Below are 23,541 nucleotides of genomic sequence, written 5' to 3'. Positions count from 1 at the left end.
CCCTTTCTAGACTGTGAGCCCACTGTTGGGTAGGGACTGTCTCTACAGGTTGCCAACTTGTACTTCCCAAGCGCTTAGTACAGTGCTCTGTATATATGTTTGAACGTATTTATTACTCTATTTATTTATTTACTTTACTTGTCCATATCCATTCTATTTATTTTATTTTGTTAGTATGTTTGGTTTTGTTCTCTGTCTCCCCCTTCTAGACTGTGAGCCCACTGTTGGGTAGGGACTGTCTCTACACGTTGCCAACTTGTACTTCCCAAGCGCTTAGTACAGTGCTCTGTATATATGTTTGTACGTATTTATTACTCTATTTATTTATTTACTTTACTTGTCCATATCCATTCTATTTATTTTGTTAGTATGCTTGGTTTTGTTCTCTGTCTCCCCCTTCTAGACTGTGAGCCCACTGTTGGGTAGGGACTGTCTCTACACGTTGCCAACTTGTGCTTCCCAAGCGCTTAGTACAGTGCTCTGCGCACAGTAGGCGCTCAATAAATACGATTGATTGTGTAAGCGCTCAATAAATACGATTGATTGATTGATTGATTGAATGAATGAATGAATACTGCAGGCCCTGCCGCTCCTCCCGAAGCCCCGCGCTCGCCCTGAACTGCACCACGTGACCCACCCCCGCCCCCCCACAGGCCGCGAGCAGGGGCGGGGCCGATCGGAGACGGACGGGCGCGCCACCCAATAGGAAGGGAGGGGCGGCTGCCGCCGCCCAATCAGCGTAAAGCCCTACGTAAAGGGGCGGGGCCTTGGAGAGGCCAGCGGCGCGCCCTTTCCGACCCGCCCCTGAGGTACGGGCTGAGAGGTGGGGGTGCCGTGGATCCCGGCCTCTCCCGCTCCCTCCTCCCGAGCCTCCGGCGGGGCCGGGAAAATGGGAGAGGGCCGGGAAGAGAGGGAAAAGGGCCGGCCGGGATCAGGCCCGCGTGGCGGTTGCTGGGGAGTGGGGGGGGGGAGGGGGGCAGCACGTGGGGAGGAGCGAGAGGCTGGTGAGATCTCGCGAGGGGAGGGAGAGAGAGAGAGCGCGAGGCTGATGAGATCTCGCGAGAGGAGGGATCCCTCACGAGAGGGAGAGAGCGCGCGCAGTGGAGGAAAGGAGGCCATTTATGAGGGAGTGGGAGGTCTTGTGAGGGAGGAGAGAGTTCATGAAGGAAGGGGGCAGTTCGTGAAGAGGAGAGGAGAACTTATGAGGGAAGGGGGCAGCCTGTGAGGAGGAGAGAACTCAGGAAGGAAGGGGGCAGCCCGTGAAGGAGAGGAAGCCTTGTGAGGGAAGGGGGCAGCTTGGGAAGGAGAGGAGAATTTATGAGGGAAGGGGGAAGCTTGTGAGGGAGGAGAGAGCTCATGAAGGAAGGGGGCGGCCCATGAAGGAGAGGAAGCCTTGTGAGGGAAGGGGGCAGCTTGTGAAGGAGAGGAGAATTTGTGAGGGAAGGGGGAAGCTTGTGAGGGAGGAGAGGGCTCATGAAGGAAGGGGGCAGCTTATGAAGGAGAGGAGAGCTTGTGTATATATTTATTACTCTATTTTATTTGTACATATCTATTCTATTTATTTTATTTTGTTAGTATGTTTGGTTCTGTTCTCTGTCTCCCCCTTTTAGACTGTGAGCCCACTGTTGGGTAGGGACCGTCTCTATATGTTGCCAATTTGTACTTCCCAAGCGCTTAGTACAGTGCTCTGCACATAGTAAGCGCTCAATTAATACCATTGATGATGATGATGATGCAAAGCAACTGTTCTAAGCGCTGGGGAGGTTACAAGGTGATCAGGTTGCCCCGCGGGGGGCTCACAGTCTTAATCCCCATTTTACAGATGAGGTCACTGAGGCGCAGAGAAGCGAAGTGACTTGCCCAAAGTCACAGCTGACAGTTGGCGGAGCTGGGATTCGAACCCATGACCCCTGACTCCAAAGCCCGGGCTCTTTCCAGTGAGCCACGCTAGAGAGCTCATGAAGGAAGGGGGGAACTTGGGAGAGAAAGGGGAAGCTTGCAAGGGAGGAGAGAGCTCATGAAGGAAGGGGGCAGCTTATGAAGGAGAGGAGAGCTTGGGATGGAAGGGGGCATCTTGTGAGGAGAACTTATGAGGGAAGGGGCAGTTCATGAAGGAAAGGAGTCCTTGTGATGGAAGGGGGCAGCTTTTGAGGGGAATGAGGGAAGCGGACATCTTGTGAGGGAGGGGAGAGCTCATGAAGGAGAGGAGACCTTGTGATGGAGGGGGGCAGCTTTTCAGGGAGTGGGAGAACTCATGAGGGAAGTGGGCATCTTGTGAGGGAGAGGGAGCACTCGTGAAGGAAGGCAGCGGCTCCTGAGGGAGAGGAGTGCACGAGGAAAGGAAGGCTCTATGAGGGAAGGGGGGAGTTTGTGAGGGTGAAGAGATCTTGCGAGGGAGGAGAGAGCTTGTGAAGGAAGGGGGCAATTTGTCAGAGAGTGGGAGGGTCTTTGAGGGAAGATGGCAGCTTGTGAAGGAGGAGAGAGGTCATGAAGGAAGGGGGCAACTCGAGGGGGAGAGCTAGGGAGGGAAGCGGAGCATCTTGTGAGGGAGTGGGAAAGCTCATGGGGGAAGGGGGCAGTGAGGGAGGGAGGACTTGGAAGGGAAGGGACTCGGGAGGGAGAGAACTCCTGTGGGAAGGGGGCAGCCCATGAGGGAGAGGAGAGTATGCCTGGGAGGAAAGGCCTCACATGAGGGAGGGAGGTCACAAGGGAAGGGGGCAGCAAATGAAGGTATAGGAACATCATCATCAATCGTATTTATTGAGCGCTTACTATGTGCAGAGCACTGTACTAAGCGCTTGGAACATGTCCAGGGGGCAACTCATTGTGGCTTTCTGATGCAAGGGGTCCATCCTTTGCTGGTCACCACCACCAGATAGCCCTTGAGGGAATCAGGACTAACACCAGCCTGCAAAGCCGTAGCTTGGTCTGCTCGAGCCAGAACCCAAGACAATGTCCTCCATAAATAATCGAAGGGAAAGTCTGGTTTACCATAATTCATGCCCTCGCCCGACTCTCAAGCAAAGCGTAGGGAGAGTAAAAAGAGTCAGGGGGTAATAGTGTGAGTGGCCTGGGAAGGCTATTGCCAGTTCCTTAGCCAAACCACGTGATGCAGAAAAGACACACCTTTGGAAAATCACCCCTACTCCATCTTTGGCAACTAAGCAGGTGCCAGACCCATTCATCATCAGTCGTACTTATTGAGCGCTTACTGTGTGCAGAGCACTGTACTAAGCGCTTGTACTAAGCGCATTCCTCTGGGGACTCTAGGTGCCATCAGGGCAAAAACTCTATTGTTTCCCCAAAGGCTCAAGAAACACCTAAAATTCATTCAGCCTTTTGGACTAAGTATCTGTGGTTCCTGAGGCTTGCTTGCAACTCTGTACTCGAAATAATGCTCACGCTCTCACTCTTGTGTTCAGTGGCATTGACTTAAGGATGATCCGTGGCCTACACCATCAATCTGTTAAATTTGTCAGAGCAGTGTACTAAGTGCTTGGGAAAATACGGGATAACAGAGTTGGGAGACACTTTCCCTGCCCCAAATGAGCTCACAGTCTAGAGGTGGAGACAGGCATTAATATAAATAAATCAGCGATGTGTATGGACATAAGTGCTGAGGGAGAGGTGAATAAAAGGTGCAAGGATCATACAGTAGGGATTGGAAGAAGAGGAAAATGATCTTGGCGTGCAGACACTGAGCATGATCTAGCTAGTTTTTATTTGCCAAGTCTTTTCTCATTGATGATTTCTTCTAGTCCCCTGTTTCTGACAGCATCTTGAAAGCACAAATTCTATTCCCAGTTTATTCTCTAGACCATAAGGCTGTTGTGGGCAGGGAACATGTCTACCAACTGTGTTTTACTGTGCTCTCCCAAGCGCTTAGTACAGTGCTCTTCCCACAGTAAGAGTTAAGTAGACACCATTGATTGATTGAAAACTAAAACGGGGTAACAACCCTTCCCATAAGACTCTCATCGTTCAGTTTGTGCATTCCAACCTTCTCGTCTCTGAGCTGACCATCTTAAAGCCCCATTGGCCGCTTACTGTCTGTTCCCTATATCCTTTGCCCCAGAACATGGCCTCGTGGCTAGGGCACGGGGCTGGGAGTCTGAAGGACCTGGGTTCTAATTCTGGCTCCACCACTTGTCTGCTGTGTGACCTTGGGCAAGTCCCATAACTTCTCTTTGCTTCAGTTACCTCACTTGTAAAATGGGGGTAAGATCGTGAGCCCCATGTGGGACAGGGACCATGTCCAACCTGACTAGCCTGTGTCTACTCCAGCGCTTAGAACAGTGCTTGACACATAGTAAGCGCTTAACAAATACTATCATCATTATTATTATTTTTAGAAACAGTGTGAAAATTCTGTCCCCTCTCTGCTGCTGGAAAAGAACAGTTCCCATTTGGCTCCTTCTAGCCTGTGGCTTTCATGGTTAATGGCCGGGAGTCTTAATCCTTGGCCGACACAAAAAATAAATTGATGAGAGAGGGAAGCACATAGATTTCACTTGGTGGTTTCCAGGAACCATTAAAGGGGTTGTTTATGAAATTGGATAAAATTTCATTTCATTGCGCTTTACAGACTTTGTGATATCTGATCGGGAAGAGGTGCCAGAGCAATCCACTCCAATCCTCATCGCTGGCTCTCAGCATTGTCTTTAAATAATTATGAGAGAGTCTGCAAATATCCATACAAAGATCTCCGGGGATGAATGTTTAGCCGGGGTCCAGGGCCCGTTTTAGTCGGTGAGATGAGTAGTCACAAAAAGAATAGGGGGCTGCAGAAAGGCTGGGAATCTAGGGGTGCTGATCCCTGAGTTCATGAGTCTTCCAGTCAGACTGAAGTTGATGGATGGATCCATTACCCACAGCCGGTAATGCAGCCTGAACTGTAGAGGCTCGACTTCTGCCCCTGTACTTGGTGTACTGATAGAATCAGGGAAGGAGAAAGTCTTCCCAAAGCAAGGACAGCTTCATTGGATTCAGGAGCCTATCCGTCATTTCCCCAGTCAGTCAATCAGTTGTATTTATTGAGCACTTACTGTGTGCAGAGCATGGCACTAAGCACTTGGGAGAGTACGCCGTGAGAGATTTGGTAGACACATTCCCTGCCCACAACAAACTTGCAGTCTAGAAGGGGCGACAGACATTAATATAAGTGAATTACGGATAATAATAATAATAATGGCATTTGTTAAGCGCTTACTATGTGCAAAGCACTGTGGATGTGAGTGCTGAGAGAGGTGAACGAAGTGTGCAAATCCTAGTACAAGGGTGATGCAGAAGAGATTGGGAGTTAGACACTTTGCTTAACCGGCCAATTCTCAATATATTCAGGACTCGATTACTCAATTTGTGAATTATCCGGGCCCCTTGATTTCCCTCCATTCCCTTCGGCCATGTATCTTGTCCGCTGGGTTCTCGCTGGGGGAAGAGAAGGGAAAGAGGTAGCATTAAAGGCAAGTCAGTTGAACGCTTGATCAATAGCGGTGCGCACTGTGGACTAAAGTGGTAGCTGTGAATTGTCTGTGCTTGTGATTTATTCACAACGTGAATCAAAAGAGAACTTTTTCCCCCTTATTTGGCCATGGGTATAATTCAGGGCTCTTACTCTCCCCCTTTCAAAGCCTTGTTGAAGGCACATCCTCTCCAAGACACCTTCCCTGACTAAACTTTCATTTCTTCTTTTCCCCCTCCTGCATCCCCCTGATCTGCTCCCTTAATTCACCCCTTCCTCTGCTGCACAGCACTTAATGTCCGAATCGGTCATTTATTTATTTCTACTAATATCTGTCGCCATCTCTAGACTGTGAGCTTTTTGTGGGCAGAGAATGTGTCCGTTATAGCATACCTTCCCAAGCACTTAGTTCAGTGCTCTGCCCTCAGTCAGCGCTCAATAAATATGATTTACCCTTCCAGGCAGGAGGTGGGGAGAAGCGTGACACCAGAACGAGTAGCCTGCACCCACCGGCCTCAAGCTTGCCATTTCTTCCACTTTTAGCTGCAGAAATGAAGAAGAATTCCTGGCCGGACAGGGAGAGGCGAGGAAGAAGCGGTCACCGACAGAGTTACCCACCCCCCCGGAATAGAAGGCGCCGCAGCAGTGACTCGAATGAAAGGTGAGGGAAGAATAGATCGGCTACATCCTCAGCTTTGCTCGGTAGTGGCAAGCTCTCCACCATCGTGAGGAGCATGGACCACACCAAGCACGCGCAGGAAACTCTCACCCTAAATGAATATCTTCCCAGGGAATAAGAGCTTTCCTTCAGTAGAATTAGGTGTGTGCAGTAAACTCCCACCCTAAACATATATCTTCCCAGGGAATGAGAGAATCCCAACGGTGGAGTTAGGTGTGTGCAGTAGACTATCACCCTAAAACAAATATCTTTTCAGGGAACGAGAGAATCCCATCAGTGAGATTAGGCCTCCTGTGAGGAAATTTACTAAACAGGTGGGCTTTGGAGAAATGCTTTGAATTTCCAGATGGAAGCATCCTGACCAGGGAAGTTCTGAGCAATCCTGCCGGGAAGCCACAGTCTGATCCTAACTGTTTGGTGTCACCAGGATCGAACAGCATGGCTCCCAGAGTTCCGGTACCAGCTTGACTGAATCTACTTCCCTTTCCATCGGCTCTACTGAGAACGATTCCGCACCAGGTGAGGATCTTCGTCGAGCTGATTACAGATCCCTCTTGCCTTAACCAAGCAGTCGTTAGGTGGTATTCATTGAGCATCTACCGTGGGCAGGGCACTGTACTAAACAACAGTCCGATGCCCTCTGAGGGGTTATGAGCTATTTGGGGAGACCCAAACAAAGATGACATACAAATTAGGGGAGCAGGGGAAAGCGCAAGGACGTAAACAGGAACCCGAACACGTCAGGATGAGATAGCTGTATAGCCATGGGCAGTGCTCAGACTAAAAGCACACTCAGTCCTTGAGAACTGTCCCTTAAGTCGAATGGTGAAGTGGAGCTGATGGAAAGACCAGAAGGACCCGGGTTCTAATCCCGGCTCCGCCACTTGTCTGCTGTGGCACCGTGGGCAGTTCGCTTCACGTCTCTGCACCTCAGTTTCCTCATTTGTGAGCCTTATGTGGGACATCTCTGCCCCTGCTCTCTCTCCCTCCTTTCAGGCTCGTGTCTCCTCCTGCCTTCAGGACATCTCCATCTGGATGTCTGCCCGCCACCTAAAGCTCAACATGTCCAAGACTGAACTCCTTGTCTTCCCTCCCAAACCCTGCCCTCTCCCTGACTTTCCCATCACTGTTGACCGCACTACCATCCTTCCCATCTCACAAACCCGCAACCTTGGTGTCATCCTCGACTCCGCTCTCTCGTTCACTCCTCACATCCAAGCCGTCACCAAAGCCTGCCGGTCTCACCTCCGCAACATCGCCAAGGTCCGCCCTTTCCTCTCCATCCAAACCGCTACCCCGCTCCTTCAAACTCTCATCCTATCCCGTCTGGATTACTGTCAGCCTCCTCTCCGATCTCCCATCCTCCTGTCTCTCCCCACTTCAATCCATACTTCACGCCGCTGCCCGGATTGTCTTTGTCCAGAAACGCTCTGGGCCTGTTACTCCCCTCCTTAAAAATCTCCAGTGGCTACCAGTCAACCTACACATCAGGCAGAAACTCCTCACCCTGGGCTTCAAGGCTGTCCATCCCCTCGCCTCCTCCTACCTCACCTCCCTTCTCTCCTGCTACAGCCCAGCCCGCACCCTCCACTCCTGTGCCGCTAATCTCCTCACCGTGCCTCGTTCTCACGTGTCCCGCCATCGACCCCCAGCCCACGTCATCCCCCTGGCCTGGAATGCCCTCCCTCCCCACATCTGCCAAGCTAGCTCTCTTCCTCCCTTCAAGGACCTACTGAGAGCTCACCTCCTCCAGGAGGCCTTCCCAGGCTAAGCCCCATCCTTCCTCTCCCCCCTCACCCTCTCCATCCCCCCCACCTTACCTCTTTCCCTTCCCCACAGCACCTGTATGTATGTATATATGTTTGTACATATTTATTACTCTATTTATTTTACTGGTACATATTTATTCTACTTATTTTATTTTCTTAATATGTTTTGTTTTGTTCTCTGTCTCCCCCTTCTAGACTGTGAGCCCACTGTTGGGTAGGGACCATCTCTATATGTTGCCAACTTGTACTTCCCAAGCGCTTAGTACAGTGCTCTGCACACAGTAAGCGCTCAATAAATACGATTGAATGAATGAAAGTGGCGGAGCCCGGAAGGAAGTCAGGTCCTTCTGACTCCAGGCCCGGGCTCTGTCGACTAGACCATGCTGCTTTCTCATTTGATTTCATTTCCCGGGAGAGGTAGGGAGTCTGGTCAATCTTCCCGCCCAGCCCCCATTCAGTCTTTGAGCTGCTCCTTATTTTCTGCGGGGGTAGAAGGCAGCTGTGTGGATGAGAGCTTCTAGAACTGGAAATTCTGGTCCCTAGATTCGTTCATTCATTCAGTTGTATTTCTTGAGCGCTTATTGTGTGCAGAGCACTGTACTAAGCGTTTGGGAAGTACAATTCAGCAATAGAGAGCCAATCCCTGCCCACAATGGGCTTACAGTCTAGAAAGGGAACAGTCTACAGTCCAGAGAAGCAGCGTGGCTCAGTGGAAAGATCCCGGGCTTGGGAGTCAGAGGTCATGGGTTCTAAACGCGGCTCCGCCGCTTGTCAGCTGTGTGACCCCGGGCAAGTCCCTTCACTTCTCTGTGCCTCAGTGACCCCATCTGGAAAATGGGGATGAAGACTGTGAGCCCCATGTGGGACAAACTGATCACTTTGTATCTACTCCAGTGCTTAGAACAGTGCTTGGCACATAGTAAGTGCTTAAGAAATACCATTATTATTTCCTTCCCGGGGCAGGGGGGGACTTCTCCAATCCTCATGGGTTCCCTTGGGGAGCGCAAGGGGGTTGGGTAGAGCCGGCCTTTCGGGCCCAGAGCGAGGGAGCCGCCTCCCTCGTCTCCTTCAGGGAGTTTCCATCTCCCAGCTTGGCCCAACCAGTGGCATATTGGGAGGTCTGTCTCGCACCATGGCCGCCCACCTCCGCTCTTGACCCCCACGCGGGATTTTGGGGCGGAATCCTGGACCTCTCGGCCCCTTGGATCTTGGTTCTTTGCTTCCCGAGGGGGTGAGATGGGGAAGTGGTTGTCAAGAGAAGCGGCATGGCGTGGTGGCTAGAGCCGGGCCTGAGAGTCAGAAGGTCATGGGTTCTAATGCCGCCTCTGCCACTTGTCTGCTGCATGACTCTGGGCAAGTCACTTCACTTCTCTGGGCCTCAGCGACCTCATAATAATAATGATGGCATTTGTTAAGCGCTTATTATGTGCGAAGCACCGTTCTAAGCGCTGGGGTGGACACAAGGTGATCAGCTTGTCCCACGTGGGGCACAGTCTTAATTCCCATTTTACATAGGCGGTAACTGTGGCACAGAGAGGTTAAGTGACTTGCCCAAAGTCACCCAGCTGACAAGCGGTGGAGCTGGGATTTGAACCCATGACCTCTGACTCCCAAGCCCGTGTTATTTCCACTGAGCCAAGCAGCTTCTCTAAAATGGGGATGGAGACTGTGAGCCCCGCATGGGACAGGGACTGTGTCCAACCCGATTTGCTTGTATCCACCCCAGCGCTTAGTGTAGTGCCTGACACATAGTGAGCGCTTAACAAATACCATAATAATAATTATTATTATTTTGGGGTCAGGTCCCTGAGGGCAGGGGTGGAGTCAGATTAAATCCAGGGCCCAGCACGATATTGCTGCCCCATAATCTCCTCCATGAGGCCTTCCCCAACTAAGCCCTCATTTCCTCTACTCCCTTTCATTGTCGTATTTATTGAGCACTTACTGTGTGCAGAGCACTGGACTAAGCGCTTGGGAAGTACAAGTTGGCAACATATAGAGATGGTCCCTACCCAACAACGGGCTTACAGTCTAGAAGGGGGAGACAGACAACAAAGCAAAACATGTGGACAGGTGTCAAGTCGTCAGAACAAATAGAATTACCCACACCATTTAGACATATCTGTAATTTATAGGACTGTCTGTCTCTCCCTCTAAACCATAAGCTCCTCGTGGGCAGGAGCGATTCTGTTATACTCTCATTCATTCAGTCAGTCATATTTATTGAGCGCTTACTGTGTGCAGAGCACTGAACTAAGGGCTTGGAAAGTACAATTTGGCTACATATAGAGACAGTCCCTACCCAACAACGGGCTCACAATCTAGAAGGGGGAGACGGACAACAGAACAAAACTCTTCCAGTGCTCAGCACACGGTAAGCGCTCGGTAAATCCTATCGATTGATTTAGAATAATGAGACACACAGGGAGTGGGGAAACATGGCAGGAAGTAGATGGGGGAGGCTTTAGTCTGCACCCCCACTTTTCATTCATTCAATCGTATTTATTGAGCGCTTACAGTGTGCAGAGCACTGGGCAGCTTCTGGCTTGTGCCTACTGCAGTCCTACACACGAGCAGAAGGGGCTGGAGAGAATTAGCATTCATTCATTCAATCGTATTTATTGAGCGTTTACTGTGTGCAGAGCACTGTACTAAGTGCTTGGGAAGTACAGGTCGGCAACAGGTAGACACGGTCCCTACCCAACAATGGGCTCACAGTCTAGAAGAGGGAGATGGACGACAAAACAAAACATGCAGACAGGTGTCAAAATCGTCAGATCAAATAGAATTATAGCTATATGCACAGCATTAACAAAATAAATAGAATAGTAAATATGTACAAGTAAAATAGAGTAATAAATCTGTACAAATATATACAAGTGCTGTGGGGAGGGGAAGGAGGTAGGGCGGGGGGGATGGGGAGGAGGAGAGGAAAAAGGGGGCTCAGTGTGGGAAGGCCTCCTGGAGGAGGTGAGCTCTCAGTGGGGCTTTGAAGGGAGGAAGAGAGCTAGCTTGACGGATGTGTGCAGAAAGCAACCTGAGGGCAAGGAGAGGAGAGGAGGAGGTGAAAGCCAGGAGTGCTTTTAGCCTTCCTGTCTGCCTGGGATCTTTCCTCTGCTTTCAGTTTCAGTTCAGAAAGGACAGGTGGAGGAGGCAGAGATAATAATAATAATGATGATGGCATTTATTAAGCGCTTACTATGTGCAAAGCACTGTTCTAGGCGCGGGGAGGTTACAAGGTGATCAGGTTGTCCGATGCGGGGCTCACAGTCTTAATCCCCATTTTACAGATGAGGTCACTGAGGCCCAGAGAAGTGAAGTGACTTGCCCAAAGTCACCCAGCTGAGAGTTGGTGGAGCCGGGATTTGAACCGATGACCTCTGACTCCAAAGCCCGGGCTCTTTCCACTGAGCCACGCTGCCTCTAGAGATTAGAGACCCAGGGGTCAGGTTTCTGAGCCTAAAGGATGGGTCTCGCCATCTGACCTAATTTAAATAATAATAATGGTAGTATTTATTAAGTGATTACTACGTGCCGAACACTGATCTAAGTGCTGGGGTAGATACAAGGTAAGCAAGTTGTCCTGCATGGGGCTCACAGTGGAAGGAGCCCGGGTTTGGGAGTCAGTTCCCAAGTTTATAAAATGGGGATTAAGACTGTGATCCCCATGTGGGACATGGACTGCTGTCTAATCTGATTAGCTTAGTGCAGCATCCATAGTAGGCGCTTAACAAATATCATGATTACTATCATTGTTGTTATTTCTTAATTTGAATGTAAGGGGCTGCCCCAACCCTGACCTATAAGTCTGTTCCATTCTGGAAAAGATTGACTAATGGGACCGAGGGAGGAAAACCGAAAGTTTAAAGGGCAGGCTCCCGCCGGGGTGAAACGTTCAGGGTGCGGGGGGATGCTAATGCTCGTTTCTCGTCGCACGGCGAAAGAGCTGCCAGGTTTCTACTTCGACCCTGCAAAGAACCGCTACTTCCGCCTCCTCCCCGGCCACAACAACTGCAACCCCCTGACCCGAGAGCGCATTCTGCACCAGGAGATGGAGACCCGGAGACTGAAGCTCCTGGAGGAAGAGAACCAGCCAAGGAAGGTGAGAGAGGAGAGAGGCCAGGCCTCCAGGAGCGCAAACCCATCGGGATGAAATATTCTAATAATAATCATGGCATTTGTTAAGAGCTTACTATGTGCCAAGCCCTGTTCTAAGCAATGGGGTAGTTACAAGGTCATCAGATTGTCCCCACTTGGGGTTCACAGTCTTAATCCCATTCTACAGATGAGGTAACTGAGGCCCAGAGAAGTCAAGTGACTTGCCCAAAGTCACACAGCTGACAAGTAGCAGAGGCAGGACTAGAACCCACGATCTCTGACTCCCAAGCCCGGGCTCTTCCCACTGAGACGTGCTGCTTCTCTAGACTGCGAGCCCGCTGGGGGCAGGGAATGTCACTGTTCATTGCTGTGTCGTACTTTCCCGAGCACTTAGTACAGTGCTCTGCACACGGTAAGTGCGCAGTAAATACGATGGAGTGAAATAGCCGTAGAGACCTGGGCAGGTCCTCGGATTAGACACATTCAGTCCTCAAGAGATGCACCTCGAGGCAAATTGTAAAGCGGACCCATAGAAAGCATGGGCCTGGGAATCAGAAGGAGCTGGGTTCTAATCCCAGCTCTGTCGCTTGTCCGCTGGGTGACCTTGTGCGAGTCACTTCACTTCTCTGCACTTCAGTGACTTCATCTATAAAACAGGGATTAAATCTGAGAGCCTTATGTAGGTTAGGGTCTGGGTCCAACCTGACTAGATTGTATCTACCCCAGCGCTTAGTACAGTGCCTGGCACCTAGTAAGCGCTTAACAAATACCATTAGAAAATAAAGGGGGGGCTGCTTCCTCCCTTCATGGGCACCTCCCTAAATTCTGCCTTGCTATTGGAGTCTTGGGCTCAAGGAACTAGGAGGGAGCGGGACATTTTCCCGTTTTTAGTGAGCAGAATTTAATTTATGAGGAATATTGACATTGATCCTCTTTTCCCTCTCCTCTCCTAGTGGGGGACTTGTTGGGATGAGCTTTAGTAGCAGTAGTGGTATTGATAATAATAATAACATTTGTTAAGAAGTTAGTTATTTGTGTGCCAAGCAGTGGGATAGGTTCAAGTGAGAAGTATCGTGGCCTGGTGGACAGAGCCCAGGCCTGGCAGTCAGAAGAACCTGGGTTCGAATTCCAGCTCTGCCCCCTGTCTTCTGGGTGACCTTGGGCAAGTCACTTCACTTCTCTGGGCCTCAGTCCCCTCATCTAGAAAATGGGGATTAAGACTGGGATCCTCATGCGGGATAGGGATTGCGTCTAACTCGATTACCTTGTTTCTACCCCAGCACTTAGTTCAGTGCCTAGCACATAGTAAGCCCTTAACAAATACCACAGTTATTATTTTTATCAGGTCAAACAGTCTCCTACAGTGTAAAGGGAGATGGAGAATGGGTATCAAATCCCCATTTTATATCGAATTCCCATTCGACAGATGCGGAAACTGAAGCACGGAGAAGTGAAGTGACCTGCCCACAGAGAGCTCATAGTCTAGAGGCAGTGTGGCATAATGGATAGAACATGGGCCTGGTTCTAATCCCGGCTCTGCCACTTGTCTGCTGGGTGATCCTGGGCGAGTCACTTCACTTTTCTGGGCCTCAGTTCCCTCATCTGGAAAATGGGGATTAAGACGGCGAGCCCCCTGTGGGACAGGGACTGTGTCCAATCTGATTAGCTGGTGTCTGTCCCAGCGCTTAGTACTTGTCTGGCACATTGTAAGCGCTTAACAAATACCATTTGGAAAAAAAGTAAGTCAAAAGCCCTTGAACTTGATGTTGCAGGCACTTATCATCACTGTCATCATCGCCTTTAGTATTTAACGAGCACCTAATAATAATAGTAATTGTGGTATTTGCTAAACGCTTACTGTGTGCCAAGCACAGTACTAAGCACTGGAGTGGATGCAAGCAAATCACTACCCTATGCAGAGCCCTGTATTGGGCACCTGGAGATTGTCCAGTCCATCAGTGGTATTGATTGAGTGCTTACTGTGTGCAGAGCACACCCTAACAACAGAACCGAGTCAGTAGACGCAGCCCCTACCCCCCCAACCTAAAAGGAGAAGCCTGGCCTCATGTTCTAAAGGGGTCTTTTGCCCACTCCCCACCAAAATCCCACCCCTTCTGTGCCTCTCCTCACCCTTAAGTGAAGCTGCTGTTTTCCACCTAGCATGAGTTGTAGCCACATCCGATTCTCCCTGGTTTTTCCCATAGAAAGCGTCCAGACCTGGCTTGAACCCGCCTCTCGTCCTGCGTCGGAGGCAAGTGGGTTTGCTCAGCTCCAGCACTTACTGCCGGTAAGACCCTGACTGCCGCACACTTCTCTCCTCTAATGCCAACCTTCCCACCTTCTCAACTCTCTCGCCGCCAACCCCTCGCCCACGTCCTGCCTCTGGTCTGGAACGCCCTCCCTCTTCATATCTGATAGTTACCTTCCTCCTGTTTCAAAACCTTACTGAAGGCCCATCTTCTCCAAGAGGCCTTCCCTGACTAAGCCCCCCTTTCCTCTTCTCACACCACCTTCTGCATCGCCCAGACTTGCTCCCTTTATTCATCCCCTCTCGCTGCCCCACAGCACTTGAATGTCCATATCTGTCATATCTTTATTTCTCTTAATGTCTGTCTCCCCCCTCTAGACTGTAACTCATTGTGGGTAGGGATTATGTCTGTTGATTGTTATATCCATTCATTCATTCAGTCGTATTTGTTGAGTGCTTATTGTGTGCAGAGAGCTGTACTGAAGCACTTGGAAAGTACAATTCAGCCCTAGAGACAATCCCTGCCCACAAAGGGTTTACAGTCTGGAATATTCATTTATTCATTCAATCATATTTATTGAGCGCTTACTGTGTGCAGAGCACTGTACTAAGCAGTTGGAAAGTACAGTTCAGCAATAGAGACAATCCCTGCCCACACCGAGTTTACAGTCTGGTATGTGAAGAAGCAGCATGGAGTAGGGGCTAGAGCATGGGTCTAGGAGTCAGAAGGTTGGACAGGTCACTTCACTTCTCTGTGCCTCGGTTACCTCATCTGTAAAATGGGGATTGAGACTGTGGGCAATGGGGATTGTGACTGTGAGCCCCACGTGGGATAGGGATAGGATGTCTTCCCTCCCAAACGCTGCCCTTTTCCTAACTTTCCCATCACTGTTGACGGCACTACCATCCTTCCCGTCTCACAAGCCCGCAACCTTGGTGTCATCCTCGACTCCGTTCTCTCGTTCACCCCTCACATCCAATCTGTCACCAAATCCTGCCGGTCTCACCTCCGCAGCATTGCCCTTTTCTCTCCATCCAAACCACTACCCTGCTTGTTCAAGCTCTCATCCTGTCCCAACTGGACTACTGCATCAGCCTCCTCTCCGATCTCCCATCCTCCTGTCTCTCCCCACTTCAATCCATACTTCACGCCGCTGCCCGGATCGTCTTTGTGCAGAAACGCTCTGGGCCTGTTACTCCCCTCCTCAAAAATCTCCAGTGGCTACCAATCAACCTACGCATCAGGCAAAAACTCCTCACCCTCGGCTTCAAGGCTGTCCATCACCTCTCCCCCTCCTACCTCACCTCCCTTCTCTGCTTCTCCAGCCCAGCCCGCACCCTCCGCTCCTCTGCCGCTAATCTCCTCACCGTGCCTCGTTCTCTCCTGTCCCACCGTCGACCCCCGGCCCACGTCCTTCCCCTGGCCTCGAATCATCATCATCATCATCATCAATCGTATTTATTGAGCGCTTACTGTGTGCAGAGCACTGTACTAAGCGCTTGGGAAGTACCAGTTGGCAACATATAGAGACAGTCCCTACCCAACAGTGGGCTCACAGTCTAAAAGTCTGGAATGCCCTCCCTCCGCACATCCACCAAGCTAGCTCTCTTCCTCCCTTCAAAGCCCTACTGAGAGCTCACCTCCTCCAGGAGGCCTTCCCAAACTGAGCCCTCTCCTTCCTCTCCCCCTACTCCCCCTCCCCATCCCCCCGGCCTTACCTCCATCCCCTCCCCACAGCACCTGTATATATGTATATATGTTTGTACGTATTTATTACTCCATTTTTTTATTTTACTTGTATATTTATTCTATTAATTTTATTTGGTTTATATGTTTTGTTTTGTTGTCTGTCTCCCCATTCTAGACTGTGAGCCCGCTGTTGGGTAGGGACCGTCTCTATATGTTGCAAACTTGTACTTCCCAAGCACTCAGTACAGTGCTCTTCACACAGTGAGCTCAATAAATACGATTGAATGAATGAATGAATATCGCATTCTCCCAAGCGCTCAGTACAGTGCTCTGCACACAATAAGTGCTCAATAAACACGAATGAATGAATGTATCATTGGGGTGGACTCATTCAAGGTGTTGGTTTACATCGGCTTTTCAGAATGGTCGAAACGTCTCCCGTCCACCTCCAACTTCTCAACCTAGTGAGCTGCGTGAAGTGAAAGACGGTATTTTCTTTTTCTTTCTCCCTTGAGAAAAGGGAAAGGAGAAACTAAACTGGGGGAGAAGGTTTAACCCTGGGCCCCCTTTTGAATTCTAGAGCCCGGGACTGGGAGACAGAAGGACCAGAGTCCTAGTCATGACTCTGCCACCTGCCTGCTGCTGTGTGACCGTGGCCAAGTCACTTCACTTCTTAGTACAGGGCTGTGCACACAGTAAGCACTCAATCAATTCGATTGATTGAATGAATGAACGAATGAATGGGCCTTGGCTTCATCATCTGGAAAATGGGGATGAAGACTGTGAGCCCCATGTGGGACAGGGACTGTGTCTAACCCGATTACCTTGTCTCTACCCCAGCACTTAGTACAGTGCCTAGCACATAGTAAGCCCTTAACAAATACCGCAGTTATTATTATTATTTGCAGTTTGGGGGACCTAGAGTCATATTGCAACTTATGGTCATCTGTCTGCCATTTGAACTCATACTAATAATAATAATTATGGTATTTGTTCAGTGCTTCCTATGTGCCAATCACTGTACTAAGCAATGGAGTGGGTACAAGCAGCGCCCTTAGTTCACAGCACGGGATCAGCCATGATAGGCTTTCCTTTACTTAAAGGTCTGACAACATTCTGATGGGTTTGGGCAATTATTGTTGCCCACATTCCATTCTAGTTCCTCCCCTGGAGCTTTGGCACAAAAAACATCACTGACCAAGTCAAAGAATTACTCGGAAGGTGTTGGACTGTGTCCAACCTGATCACCCTTGTATCTACCCCAGCACTTAGTACAGTGCCTGGCACATAGTAAGTGCTTAACAAATACCATAAAAAACGGATTGGGTGGCAGGAGGGTGGTAATTTTGTCTATTGTCCCCTTGCCCACATCTTCTAGGACTTAGTACAATGCCTGGCAGATAGTAAGGGCTTAACAAATACCATTATTGTTATTATTATTATTATCATTATCCTCCCTCTGGTCTGGAACTCCCCCCTCATTCATTCATTCACTCATTCATTCAGCCAACCAACCATATTTATTGATTGCTTACTGTGTGCAGAGCACTGTACTAAGCAGTTGGCAAGTACAATTCAGCAATAAAGAGAGAATCCTGGCCCACAATGGGCTTACAGTCTAGAATGGGGGAGACACAGTAAGCGCTCAGTAAATACCACTGGCTGATTGTACCTAGTTAATGTAATTTACCATCAAAACACCATCAGGTCTGAGCTTCCCAAAGTCACCCCTCCCCCTTCTCCATTTTCTCCGCCCTCGACCCCCTCCTCTACTTTCCCATCCTTCCCAGCAGTATCTTCAGAGGAGCTCTCCTCCCTCCTCTCAAGTGCCATCCCATCCACTTGTGCTTCGGACCCCATTCCCTCCCACCTTATAAAAACTCTCGCCCCCTTCCCTCCTCCCCTCCTTAACTTCCATCTTCAACCCCTCACTCTCCAACGGCTTCTTCCCCTCTGCCTTCAAACATGCCCAAGTCTCCCCCATCCTAAAAAACCCTCCCTTGAACCCACAGCCCCCTCCAGTTATCGCCTCATCTCCCTCCTACCCTTCCTTTCCAAACTCCTGTAGCAAGTGGTCTATACTCGCTGCCTCAAATTTCTCTCCTCCAACTCTTTCCTGGACCCCCTCCAATCTGGCCTCCATCCCGTCCACTCCACCAAAACTGCCCTCTCAAAGGTCACCGATGACCTCCTTCTTGCCAAATTCAATGGCTCCTACTCCATTCTAATCCTCCTCGACCTCTTAGCTGCCTTTGACACTGTGGACCATCCTCTTCTCCCCAACAGGCTATCTAACCTTGGCTTCATGGACTTCGACCTGTCCTGTTTTCCTCTTATCTCTCTGGCCATTCATTCTCATTCTCCTTTGCAGGCTCCTCCTCCCCCTCCCATCCCCTCACTATAGGGGTTCCTCAAGGGTCAGTTCTTGGTCCCCTTCTGTTCTCTACCTATGCTCACTCCCTCTTTGAACTCATTCGCTCACACAGATGCAACTATCATCTCTACGCTAACGATACCCACATCTACATCTCCTCCCCTGTTCTCTCTCCCTCCCTCCAGGTTCACATCTCCTCCTGCCTTCAGGATCTCTCCACCTGGATGTCCTCCCACCACCTTAAACTCAACATATCCAAGACTGAGCTCCTCATCTTCCCTCCCAAACCCAGTCCTCTCCCTGACTTTTCTGTCACTGTGGACAGCCTTACCATCCTTCCCGTCTCACAAGCCCACAACCTCGGTGAAGCACCGTGGCTCAGTAGAAAGAGGACCGGCTCTGGAGTCAGAGATCATGGGTTCAAATCCCAGCTCCGCCACTTGTCAGCTGTTTGATTTTGGACAAGTCACTTAACTTCTCTGTGCCTCAGTTACCTCATCTGTAAAATGGGGATTAAGACTCTGAGCCCCACGTGGGACAACCTGATCACCTTGTAACCTCCCCAGCACTTAGAACAGTGCTTTGCACATAGTAAGCGCTTAATAAATGAATGTTATTATTATTACTATTATTATCCTCAACTCCACTCTCTCATTCACACCCTATATATCCAATCCGTCACCAAAACCTGCTGGTCTTACCTTCATAACATTGCCAAGATCCACCCTTTCCTCTCCATCCAAACTGCTACCTTGTTAGTACAGTCACTCATCATATCCTGCCTGGATTATTGCATAGCCTCCTTTCTGATCTCCCAACCTCTTGTCTCTCCCCACTTCAGTCTGCTGCCTGGATTATCTTTTTACAGAAATGCTCTGGGCATGTCACCTCCATCCTCAAAAATCTCCAGGGGTTGCCTGTCAACCTTTGTATGAAACAAAAGCTCCTCACTGTTGGCTTCAAAGCTGTCCATCCCCTTTCCCCCTCCAACCACACCTCCCTTCTCCCCTTCTCCAGCCCAGCCCGCACCCTCTGCTCCTCTGCCACCGCTCACCTCCTTACTGTGCCTCGTTCTCGCCTGTCCCGCAGTCGACCCCTGGCCCACGTCCTACCTCTGGCCTGGAATGCCCTCCCTCCTCACATCTGCCAAACTAGCTCTCTTCTTCCCTTCAAAGCCCTACTGAGAGCTCACTTCCTCCAGCAGGCCTTCCCAGACTGAGCTCCCCTTTTCCTCTGTTCCTCCTCCCCTCCCCATCGCCCTTACTCCCTCCCTCTACTCTCTCCCTCCCCACCCCACAGCACTTGTATAACAAAACAAATAGACAGGCATCAATAGCCTCAATATAAATAAATGGAATTCTAGATATATACACATCATTAATAAACTAAATAGATTATTTAGTATATCCTATATTTAGTCATCCAGGTGGAGAGATCCTGAAGGCAGGAAATATATATGTACATATATATTTATTAATCTATTTAGTTTATTAATGATGTGTATATATCTAGAATTCCATTTATTTATATTGAGGCTATTGATGCCTGCCTATTTGTTTTGTTTTGTTGTCTGTCTCCCCCCTTCTGGACTGTGAGCCCGTTGTTGTGTACAGATTGTCTCTATTGCCAAATTTTACTTTCCAAGCACTTAGTACGGTGCTCTGCACACAGTAAGCGCTCAATAAATAAGACTGAATGAATGAATCAATCAATCAATCAAAAGCCGTCAAGTCGTTTCCGATCCATAGAGACTTTCTGGACATATTTTCTCCAGAGCATCCTGTCTTCTGCCAAAATCTGTAGTTCTGGGGCATATATCCATAGAGTGTTCTTGGTAAAAAATGTGTAAGTGGTTTACCATCACCTTCTTCCATGCAGTAAAAACTTAAGTCTCTGCCGTTGTCTTGGATCAACATTTTGATCACTCGATCGTCCGCCTTTGTCTCTTTCCCACACCGCTGCTGCCCAGCCCGGGCGAATCAACTTTGTCCGACGCTTCGGTTTAGACCTTTCCATTCTGGGTAACCCTGGCGAGAGAATAGCTCTCAATGGCGCAGCTCTGAGCTTCATTGGTGTACGCAAACTCTCCTGCCATGGTAAGGTGTTGATTCGTGGGAGAGACTTAATGTAAAAGGGCTGTTTATTGCTAAAAACTCGGCCCTGAAAGTGTCATTTGAGGTCTGTCTTTTCAATCTGTGCCTGGCACGGAGCAAGCACTTAGCAAACACCGTAAAAGAAAACGAGTAATAATAATTGTGGTAAGTGAAGTGCTTACTCTGTGCCAGGCACTGTACTAAGCACTGGGGTAGATCCAAGCTAATCGGTTTGGACAGAGGGACAGACCATTGAGCCGCCAGGCCCCTCCTCACCCCTTCCCGTCTTGTTCATCATCTCTTTCTCTCTTTCCCACCCCCAGGATGGTCCACGAGTTGCAGGTGAGCAGCATGCAGAGGAGGAAGGTGGAAATCCAGAGCCCTGACTCGTCCGTGGCCGGAACCAATCATTTCAAACTCATCGTGGTGAGTCGGAGAAAGCCGGAAGTCTGGGAAACTCGGCCTCCTTAATGAGAACAGTTAATGATTGTGGTATTTGTTAAGCGCTTACTATGTGCCAGGCACTCTACTCAGCGCCGGGGTGGATACAAGAAGACCGGGTTGGACGCAGTCCCCCTCCCATGGGGGGCTCACAGTCTTAATCCCCATTGTATAGATGAGGGAACTGAGGCACAGAGAAGTGAAGTGACTTTCCCAAGGTCGCCCAGCAGACAAGTGGCAGAGCTGGGATTAGAACTCATGACCTTCCGGCTCCCAGGCCTGGGCTCTGCCTACTGCGCCGGGCTGCTTCTCTTTGCCTCCTGTTCCCTGGGTGTGAGGTGGGTAGGCGAAGTTTAGGGGAGATCTTGTCGGTGGGAGCTTACCAGCCCCTCCGCTCTGTACCTGGGTCCTTCTATAGCATTTCCTTAGTCTCACGGTGGCTCTTCTCGCTACTCCATTTAGCAGGCTCCATCTTCATGTAAGCGCTCAATACGGTGCAAACGCTTAGTACAGTGCTTTGCCCACGGTAAGCTCTCAGTAAATACGGTGGAGCGGAGTGGATCGAACGGAAAATGGCAGGTATCGTCCCAGCAGAGTTGACGGCGGTTGGTCACCAGCTTCTCTCCCACCCCTTCTGCTTCCTCAGAGTGGCTGTTGGGGTTTTGTTAGGGGATGTGCCAAGCGCTTACTATGTGCCAAGCACTGTACTCGGTGCTGGGAGAGTTATTTATTCATTTTTATTTTATGGTATTTGTTAAGCGCTTACTAGGGGCCAGGCACTGTACTTGGTGCTGGGGCAGATTTATTTATTTATTCATTTTTATTTTATGGTATTTGTTAAGCACTTACTATGTGCCAAGCATTTCACTCGGTGCTGGGGGAGATTTATTAATTAATTTTTATCTTATGGTATTTGTTTTTATTGTTATTATTAATAATAATAATAATTGTATTATTTTTAAGTGCTTACTATGTGCCAGGCACTGCGCTAAGCACTAGGGTGTATATAAGCAAATTGGGTTGGACATAGTCTCTGTCCCACATAGGGCTCACAGTCTTAATCCTCATTTTATTAATAATAATAATAAATAATAATAATAATGATGGTATTTGTTTAGTGCTTACTATGTGCCAAGCAGTGTTCTAAGCGCTGGGGTACCTACAAGGTAATCAGGTTGTCCCACGTGGGGCTCATTGTCTTAATCCCCATTGTACAGGTGAGGTGAGTGAGGCATAGAGAAGTTAAGTGACTTGCCCAAAGTCACACAGCTGACAAGTGGCAGAGGCGGGATTAGAACCCACGACCTCTGAATTCCCCAGCCCGGGCTCTCAATAATAATAATAATATAATAATAATAATTGGCATTTCTTAAGCGCTTACTGTGTGCAAAGCACTGTTCTAAGCGCTGGGGAGGATACAGGGTGATCAGGTTGTCCCATGTGGGGCTCACAGTCTTTAATCCCCATTTTACAGATGAGATAACTGAGGCCCAGAGAAGTTAAGTGACTGGCCCAAGATCACACAGCAGACATGTGGTGGAGTCAGGATTCGAACCCATGACCCCTGACTCCAAAGCCCGGGCTCTTTCCACTGAGCCACGCTGCTCTTGCCAGTAGGACCATCATTATACCTTGAAGTTACCTTGTATCCCCCCCGTGCTTAGATCAATCAGTCAATCAATCAATCGTATTTATTGAGCGCTTACTATGTGCAGAGCACTGTACTAAGCGCTTGGGAAGTACAAATTGGCAACACATAGAGACAGTCCCTACCCAACAGTGGGCTCACAATCAGTGCTTGGCACATAGTGTGAGCACTTAGCAAATACCGTCATTATTATTATTATTATTATTATTATTATTAAAGGGTCGGGTGGGGAAGGCTCCTAGGGTCCCCCCGGGCAGGTCTGGTTGCCCCCGGCCCGGCCTCCAGCAGCCCCCTCCGCCCCCCGCCCCGGCCGGGCTGTCCTGCAGGCCGACACCGCACATGAGCGGATATTCACCGTCAACGACGTGGAGCACGGAGGCTGCAAGTACGGGATCGTCAACCTGCGGGGCCTGGCCGGGAAGACCCTCACCGTGGAGATGTACGACAACCTCTACTTCACCAACCGCAAGGTGCGGCTCCCCCAACCCCGGGGCCGTCGTCGGGAAACTCTCGCTCTGTGCCGCGCGCTGGGCTGAGCGTCCGGGGCTCTGCCCATGGTAAGCGCTCAATAAATACGATTGATGATGATGATATGAGCTAATCGGGTTGGGCCCGGCCCCTGTCCCCTACAGGACTCACAGTCTGAATCCCCGTTTGACAGAGGAGGGGGCGGAGGCACGGGAGAAGTGACTTTTATATGATATTTAGGTCCGTACTATGGGCCAGGCACTTTACTAAGCACCGGGAGAGATACAGGCTAATCAGGTTGGACACAATCCCTGTCCCGCATGGGGCCCCCGGTCTAAGGAGGAGGGAGAACTGAGGCACAGAGAAATAAAGCCACTTGGCTCGGGTCACACAGCAAGCGATGGCAGAGTCGGGTTGTGAACCCAGGTCCCCAGATTCCCAGGCCCAAGCTGTTTCTCTTGGGTTTGGCAGTGGGAAATGAGAGAGAGAGAGAGAGAGAGAGAGCTTGTGCATTCATTCATTCATTCATTCATTCATTCAATCGTATTTATTGAGCGCTTACTGTGTGCACA

The 23,541-nt window shown here is 49.7% G+C and overlaps 1 protein-coding gene across 2 annotated transcripts in view; it reads left to right on the top strand.

Moving 5' to 3' along the window:
• Positions 1-765: 765 nt before the first annotated feature.
• DCAF4 (DDB1 and CUL4 associated factor 4) overlaps positions 766-23,541 on the top strand; it is a 36,879-nt gene continuing 14,103 nt past the window's right edge. Inside the window, exons 1-7 of one of the 2 annotated variants that reach the window (XM_038765615.1) lie at positions 766-809; positions 6,005-6,122; positions 6,568-6,659; positions 11,854-12,011; positions 14,212-14,294; positions 20,736-20,838; positions 22,828-22,971. In XM_038765615.1, the coding sequence (XP_038621543.1) occupies positions 6,013-6,122; positions 6,568-6,659; positions 11,854-12,011; positions 14,212-14,294; positions 20,736-20,838; positions 22,828-22,971 (690 nt within the window). In that variant the 5' untranslated portion in view covers positions 766-809; positions 6,005-6,012. Of the gene's footprint in view, positions 810-6,004; positions 6,123-6,567; positions 6,660-11,292; positions 11,479-11,853; positions 12,012-14,211; positions 14,295-20,735; positions 20,839-22,827; positions 22,972-23,541 lie in introns of those variants that run through there. The other variant, XM_038765616.1, reaches the window with a different exon arrangement.

This window comes from Tachyglossus aculeatus, chromosome 23 (assembly GCF_015852505.1).
Source record: "Tachyglossus aculeatus isolate mTacAcu1 chromosome 23, mTacAcu1.pri, whole genome shotgun sequence".
Classification (NCBI taxonomy): domain Eukaryota; kingdom Metazoa; phylum Chordata; class Mammalia; order Monotremata; family Tachyglossidae; genus Tachyglossus; species Tachyglossus aculeatus.
This window is presented reverse-complemented; position numbering and strand designations above follow the sequence as displayed.